At 41.0% G+C, this 10679-nt stretch overlaps 1 protein-coding gene and 1 long non-coding RNA gene across 2 annotated transcripts; both read left to right on the top strand.

The window, feature by feature from the left end:
* The first annotated feature begins 2286 nt into the window (after positions 1-2286).
* Positions 2287-5088, top strand: LOC124170307. Its single transcript, XR_006867424.1, has 4 exons — positions 2287-3255; positions 3372-3448; positions 3532-3742; positions 4823-5088. It is a non-coding gene; the product is annotated as an uncharacterized LOC124170307 (long non-coding RNA).
* Positions 5089-7344: 2256 nt separating this feature from the next.
* LOC124170397 lies at positions 7345-9741 on the top strand. Its single transcript, XM_046549118.1, has one exon. The coding sequence runs from the start codon at positions 7345-7347 to the stop codon at positions 9739-9741; it is 2397 nt and encodes a 798-aa protein (XP_046405074.1).
* The last annotated feature ends 938 nt before the right edge of the window (positions 9742-10679 follow it).

Genomic DNA, 10679 nt, shown 5'->3' with positions numbered 1-10679 from the left:
ATCTCTTATAAATCACCTATTAAAATTGCCTAAGGCCGGAAAGTTTCCTTCGTTTGATAGGGTAATAATAATCCTTATTTAAGCCAAATGCGACGTGCTAGCAGGGTACTCTGCTACGTAGGTAGGTAGCCTGGGTATCTGCTAGCAGCATTCATCGCAGCAGCGCACATACCCTCGCCCTAAGGTCACCTAACACGGCGACAGCGGGAACCAGAATGACATCACACGGGGTTTTCCCTGCATTCATAATTAGCCGTCGCGTTTTCGCGCGCTTGAAAATTTAACATTTCCTTAAAAGCAAAAAATAAATATCGTGATCTAAATCTAAAAGCGTGAAAAGCGTACTCCAGGAGTAATAATCTTTCGGTTTAGACGATAAAAACATAAGAGGAAACGACCCTATTGTGAACTAGGCATTAAGACAATGCATTCTCCAATATATTCTCATTCTTCGAATCTCCTTCCGAATATTCAATACTCTGATTGCTTAATATGATATAACAAGGAAACACTAATGACGATGTTTGTTGGTAATAGTGTCAGAATAGGGTAGTTTCCTTCATCAAAGAAAACGAAAGGCATTGATTGCGATTCCTCAACCACAATTAGTGTATTCAAATTATTTGGTTTTAGAAATCCCAGTTTATACTAATGTTATTGGTCAATTTTAACTTCATTTGAAAAAAGGCCAGTTTGGCGTCCATGCGATGCCACTCCACGTGACGTCACAGGGATCTAGTTTCTACACGAGAGGATAGGAGTTTTACATCGTCTGAGGTTACCAATGCATGTATGAGGCACTGAGCTCAGGGAAACATGTCTTGATAATCACCTATCAACACAACCTATGTTCGGAAAGTTTCCTTCATTTGATAGGGTATTAATAATCCTAATAAAATAAGCCAAGCGCTACCTACAAGCTGCCTACTCTGCCACCTGCTAGCAGCCTTCATCGCAGCAGCGCACATACCCTCGCCCCAAGGTCATCTCACACGGCGACAGCGGGAACCAGAATGCGGTACATTGTCGACGCCGGGATTTCCTACGCACTGTCCTTTCATCTTTCACCCCCTATAAATGTCCATGACCATCCGACTACCGAGTCATATACGTTACCTTGGAAATGTGGGGTAGTCAGTAATTTCGTTCGGGGGCATCCAAAACCAGGAGGATTTTTTTTTAAACAGGGTACTAAACAGAATGTTATAAACTATTTTTAATATTTTTCATAATTGAAAAAACTTAATTTATTCAAAGAAATCTTTTTAAACTTATTGACTTTTCAATATTTTGTTTTCTTTCATGGAGGTGAGTAATTGTGTTCCCAAATTTGGGGGGGGGGTGTTTTCCGGACCCCCTCGGACCTCCCCTCTCTCCACGCCACTGCCTTGAAGACCCCCTTTCACAAGATTCAATCTTTCAGGAATGCGTAGCTGCTCTGCTTATCTCCATCGAGTTTATCTCCTATCTTATTTGTATTCTCCTGCTGTCCACCTCTTATCTCCCCCTCCAACAGCTTTCGATCTTTTTTGGAAATTCGCGATCGCCTTCTCTAGATGGAATTCTGCGTACATAACCACGTACTCTTGTCTCCCACCGAACGCGCAAATTGAAATTGTAATGGATCAGAAATAACAATTGAGTCATTTGGTGATAACGGAAAAAAACAAGATTTTAGTTCTTAACGATCGTGACTTCGTTCACGTACGCATTCGTGAAATATCTAGTTGTGAAATATTCAGATAAAGTAGTTTTTTTATAGGAACAAGAGTTTTTCTCCCTTTATTTTTTTTTCACCTATCACAGATTGCATGGCAATATTATTTTGGAATGAACTTTATCTACCAAATGAAGTCAATGAGGGCCAACCTTTTGAAGCAGCGGCAGTGCAAGTGCTCTTGTAGGCATGGGGAGACTGAGCAGCTGCCAAAGAGCACTTTGTCAACAATTTTGCCAATTAACGATGAAGAGGCAATGACTACATTGCGCTTAGAGTTAAGGAATGAATCCACTAGGGAGAATCTGCTAAGAGGAGCGAAATTTCCATTTATTGACAAATATTTCCTAAATTATTTTTTGGCTATTGATTGTTAACATTTTCCCAGGTGAATGAGTTATCATATGCGGCAGGCTCTACAGAAGCGCACACAGTGCGCAACATTATGAGGAAGTTATTCACTAATTGCGGTCACTTTACACGTGGCGCCAATTAGTACATTCCGTTGAATTTAAATACTCCTGAAGAATAGTATGCTTCATGGATAGGGATTGGGATTTCCTACCGACGCGCGATCACAGATATGTAAAATTTATATAAATGTGCGCGCGATCATGTCATTCTGCTATCGTTCTCACCGTTGGAAACTTTCCACGAGATGCCATGTGATGCATTACTTGTTAAGTGGTTCATTTCGTTATTGGTGATGCCTATTGCAGGTCGATATTAATTATTTCCCTTGAGTTTTTTGATATCGTATTTTCATTATTTCCGGTCGCTTTACAAGTGGCGCCAATTTGTACATTCCGTGGAATTTCAATATTCCTGATGTATAGAATGCCCGATGGAAAGGGATTGTGCTTTTTTTCCGTCGCGAAATCATGTAACTCTGCCACCATTCTCACTGTAGGAAACTTTCCACGAGACTATTTCCCTGCGTGTGCGTAAATACTGTGCAAGTCAGTGTCCCTCTTGAAAAGCCTTTAAAATATTTAAAGTGCCTTGATGGAGCTGTTTTTCATGTCTTTATTAGGTGATTGGTAGCGCTAGAAGGTCAAGGCCCCTCTGAAGTGCCTTTTCTATTTAGGCGAATGCTTATTAAGGTCCGCTTCTGAGGTCTTGATAAATGCTTTTATTTGTCTAATATGCAACATTACATTTTCATGTTGTAGGTAAGGACCAGGACATGAAAGAGGCGCAGGAGGAATTCGAGTATCTGATGGGGAAGGAAAATATGTCGCCATGCAAGGCCATCATGGTTTTGCATGGTGAGCGTCCTGCTCCAAGCAGGAGGAGGAGATGCCCAAAGATGGGCAGTAATGTTACCAATCTGGCTCCCATTCGTTTTGGGGAAGATTTCCCCCCTCTAGCCGATGCTATTGGGAATGCCCTACGGATTCAAGGGGACGTCGATTGGTTCAATTCAGAGGCTATTGGGCCAAGTGTGCCATAGCCTGTTTCGATACAGCGCAACATTAATAATAGTTTGGCCAACATTGAAGGTAGACCATCAATCGATGCACTGTTGGCTAATGCTGGTAAGTTCTTCATGATTTCATGTTATTTTTATTTAGAATAGTCATGGATAACTGATCACAATATAATATCGTGATTGTTTCCATTGGTTTTTAATAGATTCTTATTTCATTTTTAGCTGATGATTGTGAAAAAGGGCGCATTCTGCTGCAGCATGCACGGCATTTCTTGAAGAAAGGCCCTTCAGAGCTCACAGTAAGTCTTCTTGGTGTAGTACCTTTATATATATGTTCCAGTATCCTGTCACTGCATTCTATAAGCTAACATGTTATTTTCAGGCTTTATTGCATCCTTCATACAACATTTATATGCAGAAAGTAGACAATATATCTGCCATTACCATTGGGACGACACCTAAGAGACTGCAGGAGCAGCTATTGTTAAAATTGTTTGGGAGGGACTACATTGGAGGTCATTCGGCCAGCGGCCAAAGGAGAGGGAGAGGTGGGAACCCCGCTGCAGATGTGGAGACGATGGAGGCCGCCGATGGTAATTACTGATGTCGCATGGGAGGAATCAATATTCTAATTCTTCCCTTGGAATGATTGGGCATGTTAAATATCCATGGAATGTTGAGTAAAGGCGGTTTTACACGATGCACGGAATTGCGCTATCTGATGTACATGCGAAGGCAGTCAAAATTGCGTCGTGTATAGCGGTGAATTGCTAGAACACAGGCGTGGACGCTAGACTGCGAAATAGCCCATTTTCCAATTTCGTTCATGCATTCCCACAATGCCACGCCATTTTAGAAATTGATGCAGCTCTAACCTGCGCAATTCCGTGCACCATGTAAAACGGCCTTAAGACTTACAACAGTCCTTGAACTCTTGTGGAACCACAATAGTCAATATTATATGTACCCATTTTTGTGTCAAGTTTGATGATAATAATGTCTGTACTACGAAAGAGCTGTTCACTGTGAAAGAAACATTTAACAATACTGCTTGTTTTCCCAGCATCTAGTGTAGGCTTTTCTTTATTTTGATTATGGTATTTTCCGGCCTGGTAACCCTTGGATACCCGCACATTATTTGCCAGTTTCTTATACGTTGTTGAAAGCCGTGGAACCTCTTGGCCTTTAAACTTCATCTTGACATATGCTGAAATCAAAGAAATGATAATCTTAGAATATGTGTGCTAAATGAAGCCTGATTTTAGTTCTCTATGAGTAGTTACAGAGTAGGCTGACATATTGCTTTCTATGAAAAGAGATGAAAATGTTGTGATGAAACTAATTTGAAATGGATTTTTCTGAGAAATTGGGGATAGTTTATGTAACAAATTTATATTTCACATTCATAAAAATACTGCGCACAGTACTTTTCATTTTTTGGTAGCTGTAACCTGACATTTTCTTAACTTCTCAATGTATTGCTGTCCATTATTGACATTCTGTCATTTAAGAAATAAATGTACCTTAACTGATGGCTCCTGACTGCAATGCTCTAACCAGTATCGCTATAGGGTTTTAAGGCACACAGCACAGCTAATCCTTAAAAATTCCAGTTTTTCCTTTGAACTTTACATGTTCTAACAATATGATGTCTGCATTCTTTGTAGTTTCAGGAAGGCAGCCAAAGAGGCATGTGGAACATCATCATGAAGATTGAGTTGGAAGAGTAGAAGATTAGAGTCGGCCATTCTTATACCTTAATTAACTGTATAGTTATGGATAATTGGATCCTTTAGATTTGGAAAACTTAAAAAAAAACTCTTAAGATAGCAGTAGGATCAACTGACAAATGTCGCTACGCATTCTGCGTATGGGTACGCTTTTGGTGTTTGTGGCCAGTTTCAGGTCACGCACCAGTACGCTTGCGGATGCGAATGTGTTAAAGGATTGTATTTGTATTTAATAAATTTCTTTTGTATCCACATCTTACTGTAATTTATTTTGCTCCATAGTTAAAATTTAAGCTTCAGCAGCATGAAGTACGAACTGCTCCCTTCAATGAATTCTATTCTATAAGCAATCTCCCATTTGTGGGGAAATTCAACAAAAGCAATTTTGTAAATTTAGGTGCGTTTCAGGTAGTGTCTGTTGATGCACAGAAAAAGTTTTTCTCACAGTTATCAATCTTATGAGTACCAATTTTGTCTTAATAAGGAATACAGTTTACCTTTTCTTTGACTAGTCTAAATCTGGTCATTTCCGTCTGATATATCTTCATCTGTTCCTTTATCAACATGGATCAGTGAATCAGGATCTTTGCATATTTGCCTATCCAGATTTAATTGTTTTGTCTGCTTCGTTAAAATATATACCGGGAATTCAATAGCCTTTTCTAGGCTTTCAATTATTGTTTCAAGTAAAGAGTATTATAATGAATCGACTGGCTGCACTGAGACTGTTCTATGGAAACTGTTGTTCCGACTGTGGACGTTTGTGGCGCTGATGTAGCGCGAGATAGTGCTGGGAGGCAGTCACGCCTGAACGATGGCAGGGAGAGGTTGGGCAGATTCCATGCTCCCTCATTAGTGACTCAGTTTCAAATGTATTCTTTGTTCGTGGAATCCTGCGATGTGAATTGCAGCGAAGTAAAATTATAGTGATACAGTCCACTATCTTTCATCACCGCATCAAATATTTTTTGGTCCTTCGGGCCGGATTCTACAAACGAAGATTTACTCTAAGGGCGTGTTGCTACGAGCGAGCTAGGCCATTTCTACGCAGCTCCAACGGACCTTGGCGGACAACGCGCGTTCTCGGCAGCGCTAATCTCCACGCTATCTCCCAGTCGGCGCTATCTCTATCATTATCTCCTTGTCGGCGCCTCTACGCTCCATACTAGGAGGGCGAGCATCTGCTGTTGGAACTCATCGCGGTTCATCGGCTGTGGTGTATCAGCGGCGGGCGGCGATCGTGTAAGCTAAGTCATACGTTTAGTCTGGTTCTTTCCTTGTCCTTTTCCTTTTTTCTTTTCCTTTACTAGACAAACACCTTACTCCCTATTCTCTTAAATTTAAGGATGGATTCTAAAGGCAAACATATGCTAATAAAGACTCGAGGTTTGGTAAAGGCGAGTTTGACCCGAATGAAGAATTACGTAGATAAGTTTGACGAGGGGTCAGATATCGTCAACTTAAGGCTTCGTGTTGAGAGGATGCCTGATATCCTTCAAGAATACAACGAGGTTCAACGCCAATTGGAATTGGGTGACGATGATGACGATCATTTACAGGATAGAGAAACTTTTGAGGAAATGTACATGGAAGTACTCGCAAAAATGACCTCTATTTTGGAAGAAGAGCAAGCAGACTCAAATCGTTCAGTCCAATCTTCGGATCACGGTGGAGGTAGTTCACGTTCAAGACAACTGAAGCTACCAAACATTAAGTTGCCTAATTTTAACGGAAATGCAACAGAATTTCGGCATTTCCACGATATCTTCACCAGTTTAGTCTTACACAATGATGACTTGGATGATATTCAACGCTACTATTATTTACTGTCCTCTCTTAGTGGTGAGGTACATAAACTATTAGAGAACTTGCCCATCATTTCCGACAACTTCAAGGTAGCTTGGGATATCGTTTGTAAAAGGTACGATAATCCCAAACTTATCGCCACAGCGCATATCAAGCGTCTCTTTTCACTGACAGCAGTGAGTAAGGACTCAGTTGTTGACATGAGAGCATTGATCAATCAGTTGGTTAGTAATTACAATGCGTTGCAGGCGCTACAATTGGAAATTCCTCTGCATGAAATCCTTCTTTTACAACTTGTTCTTGAAAAACTCGACGAACCTACTCGAAAGGAATGGGAAATAAAAATGAATTCTCATCAATTCGCAAGCTTAAATGAATTGTTAGGATTTCTAGAAAATAAATGTCAGTCGTTGGAAGTGATTAAGGCCAATCAGAACGTGAAACATGCAGTAACAAGTTCCAAGCATCAGGAACACGATAAGCAATGCCGGACAAATGCAAGACAAACGTATTTAGCTGCCAATGATCAGTGTATATTCTGCAATCAATTGCATTCCCTTTATAAATGCACAGAATTTACCAAGCGAGGTGTTCAACAGCGAAATGAATTTGTGAAGCAACATTCGCTTTGTTATAATTGCCTCCAACCTGGACATAGAATGAATAAGTGCAAGTCAGGTAATTGTAGGTATTGCGGCGGAAGGCACCACACTCTTCTGCACGAGATAGAAGGCACCAAGGTCGTGTCAAGACAGAAACCTTTTTCCACCAATGGATCACCTCATCATTCACAAAATGATTTGAAAGAGGACGCCAATGGATTACAAACGAGCAATTCTTATTGTTCTTTGAAGAGAACGTCAGAAACTCAAGTACTTTTATCCACTGCTATGGTCAAGGTACGCGACAGCAACGGAAAATTCCACACCTGTAGAGCACTGCTAGATTCGTGCTCTCAGTCTCACTTTGTGACAGAATCACTGGTGCAGCGTTTAAATTTGAGGAAAACGAGAAAAAACACACCAATTGAAGGTATCAACACGCAAAAATCTCAAGTGAAACACTGTGTTACTCTACAGATCCAGTCTAGAATTAGTTCTTACAACATCACAGTTGAGTGTTTGGTTCTACCAAAAATATCAGGAGACATACCTTCAACGTACTTGAATACAGCAAATTGGAATCTTCCAAGGGAACTTCCTCTTTCAGACCCTGCGTTCAATGAACCGGGAAAAATAGATTTGATGATAGGAGCAGATATCTTCTTTCACATTCTCAAACCTGAGCGGCAGATAAGACCAGGACCTTATCCTGTCATGCAAAATACGGAGTTGGGATGGATTCTAGCTGGACGTTTTCATCCTCAGGAGGAGGCAGTGTCACCTTTTCTTCCTAAAAAGACATTCTTTCTTGCAAATGCGCTTAGTCTTGATGATCAGTTAAAACGATTGTGGGAGATGGACAACTTTACACAGCCTCCACGATCAAAGGAAGATGTAGAATGCGAGAAGCATTTTGTCAACAACACGACCAGAGATGACACTGGACGATATGTGGTTCGGCTACCCTTCAAGGAAAATCCTGAATGCTTGGGAGACTCACTGAAAATGGCGACAGTGAGACTTTATCATCTGGAAGGACGTATTGACAGAAATCCTAATCTACGTGCAGACTATGGAGGATTTTTAGCCGAATATGAATCACTTGGACACATGAAGGTCATTCAAGATGCGGATTGTGCTAAAACAATTTCTTGCTACCTGCCACATCATCCTCTTGTGAAGGCTTCTAGCACAACTACAAAGACAAGGGTAGTTTTCGACGCATCTGCTAAGACAACTACTGGAAAGTCTTTGAATGATATCCTAATGGTGGGTCCAACGGTTCAACAAGATCTGCAGTCGATAATACTTCGATTTCGGATTCACCAAATCGGGTTTACTGCAGACGTAGAGAAAATGTATCGACAGGTACGAGTAGATGAACAGGATTGCAGGTTTCAGATAATCTTATGGAGAAACTCTACGACAGAACCTATAACAACCTTTGAGTTACAGACAGTCACCTACGGCACATCGTCAGCACCATTCCTGGCAACTAGATGTCTGCAACAATTAGCCCAAGACGAAGAAGGCGATTATCCAAAGGGAGCAGAAATCCTTTCTCATGACTTCTACGTAGATGATTGCATATCCGGAGCATCGAATCTCAACGAAGCTCTTGAATGCCAAGACCAGCTCATTAAACTATTGAAAAGGGGTGGATTTAACTTACGCAAATGGTGTTCAAATCATCCAGCATTACTGGAATCTATTCCCTTAGAACTTAGAGAAGTGCACCTTCCACTTCGTCTGGACAGTCAAGACAAGGTGACAACTTTGGGTCTTCTTTGGCATGCAGCAGCTGACCAATTTCAGATCATCAACGGTCTTCACAAATATCAACAATCAAGATTTAGGAACCATACCACTAAGAGAACGGTGATAGGAGTCATTTCTTCCATTTTTGATCCCTTGGGTCTTATAAGCCCAATAGTGATAACTGGCAAGGTTCTCTTGCAGCAACTTTGGTTAAAGGGAATAGACTGGGACGAAGAACTACCGGACGAAATTCTACAGCAATGGCAACATTGGTTCACACAACTTCATAAAATTGATGAAATCTTTATTGATAGGCCAGCAGTTGTAAAGGGAAGCCTTAGGGATCTTCAAATTCACGGTTTTTCAGATGCTTCCGAGAAGGCATATGGTGCTTGCATCTATATTCGATCAACCAATGAAAGGGGCCAGACAAGAGTTAAACTACTTTGTGCTAAGTCAAGAGTGGCTCCAGTGAAACGGGTCTCGCTTCCACGGCTTGAATTGTGCGCAGCTTTAGTGTTAGCACGTCTATTCGAAAAGGTGACTACTGCAGTTAGCCACATTAAATTCAAGACATTTTTGTGGACTGATTCTACGGTGACATTAGCATGGATAGCAGCGTCACCAAGTAAATGGAAAACATTTGTAGCAAATAGAGAGGCAGAGATACAAGAAAAAACGTCAGACGCGCAATAATGTCACGTTTCATCAGAAGATAATCCTGCAGATTTGATTACCAGGGGATTAAATGCAGATAACCTTACCCATAATAGAACATGGTGGAACGGACCTTCCTGGATTCGCAGAATGCCATCTACATGGCCGAACTCAGGTAAACAAGTAATGACAGAAGAAATTCCAGAACAGAAAAAGGAAAGAAAAACCTTCGTAAGCTTGAAGGTTCAAACGTCTAGTATCATAGAAAGGTTTTTTAGTCTGAGGAAATTGCAACGAGTGATGGCGTATTGTCTACGCTTCAAAGAGAATTCCAGAACTACCCGTGTAAGAAGACAAATCGGTGAATTAACTCAGGAAGAAATAGAGAAATCACTTCAGCTTTTGATCAAGATGGCGCAGTACAGTGAATTCTGTCAGGAGATACACGACCTGAAAGTCAATGGGGCAGTTAGTTGTAAGAGCAATTTAAAATCCCTGAATCCAATCTGTTATGAGGATGGAATTCTACGGGTAGGAGGCCGATTGCAGCATTCCGACCTTCCTTTTCAACAGAAGCATCCTGCTATTTGACCACAACGACATCATTTGACCAAACTCATAATCCAAGAAGAACACAAGCGACTTCTTCATGCGAGAGGTCAATTTTTACTGAATTCACTGAGAGAGAGATTTTGGATTCCCAATGGAAGGAATCTGATTAGAATGATAGTCCATCGCTGTTTGCCTTGTAGCAAGTTAAGGGCTCAAGCAACGACACAGTTAATGGGACAGCTTCCGAGCTACCGAGTTAATCCCTCAACACCTTTTAGAAACACAGGGATTGACTATGCAGGACCTTTTTTCATAAAATCAGGTTCACCACGATCCAGAATAAGAGTTAAATGCTATACAGCAGTGTTCATATGTCTTGCCACGCGTGCTATACATTTGGAGGTATTTAGTGACATGACAGCTCA

This window comes from Ischnura elegans, chromosome 13, assembly GCF_921293095.1.
Source record: "Ischnura elegans chromosome 13, ioIscEleg1.1, whole genome shotgun sequence".
In the NCBI taxonomy this organism is placed as follows: domain Eukaryota; kingdom Metazoa; phylum Arthropoda; class Insecta; order Odonata; family Coenagrionidae; genus Ischnura; species Ischnura elegans.
Note: the sequence above shows the minus strand (reverse complement) of the source record. Positions and strands in the feature narration are given on the sequence as shown.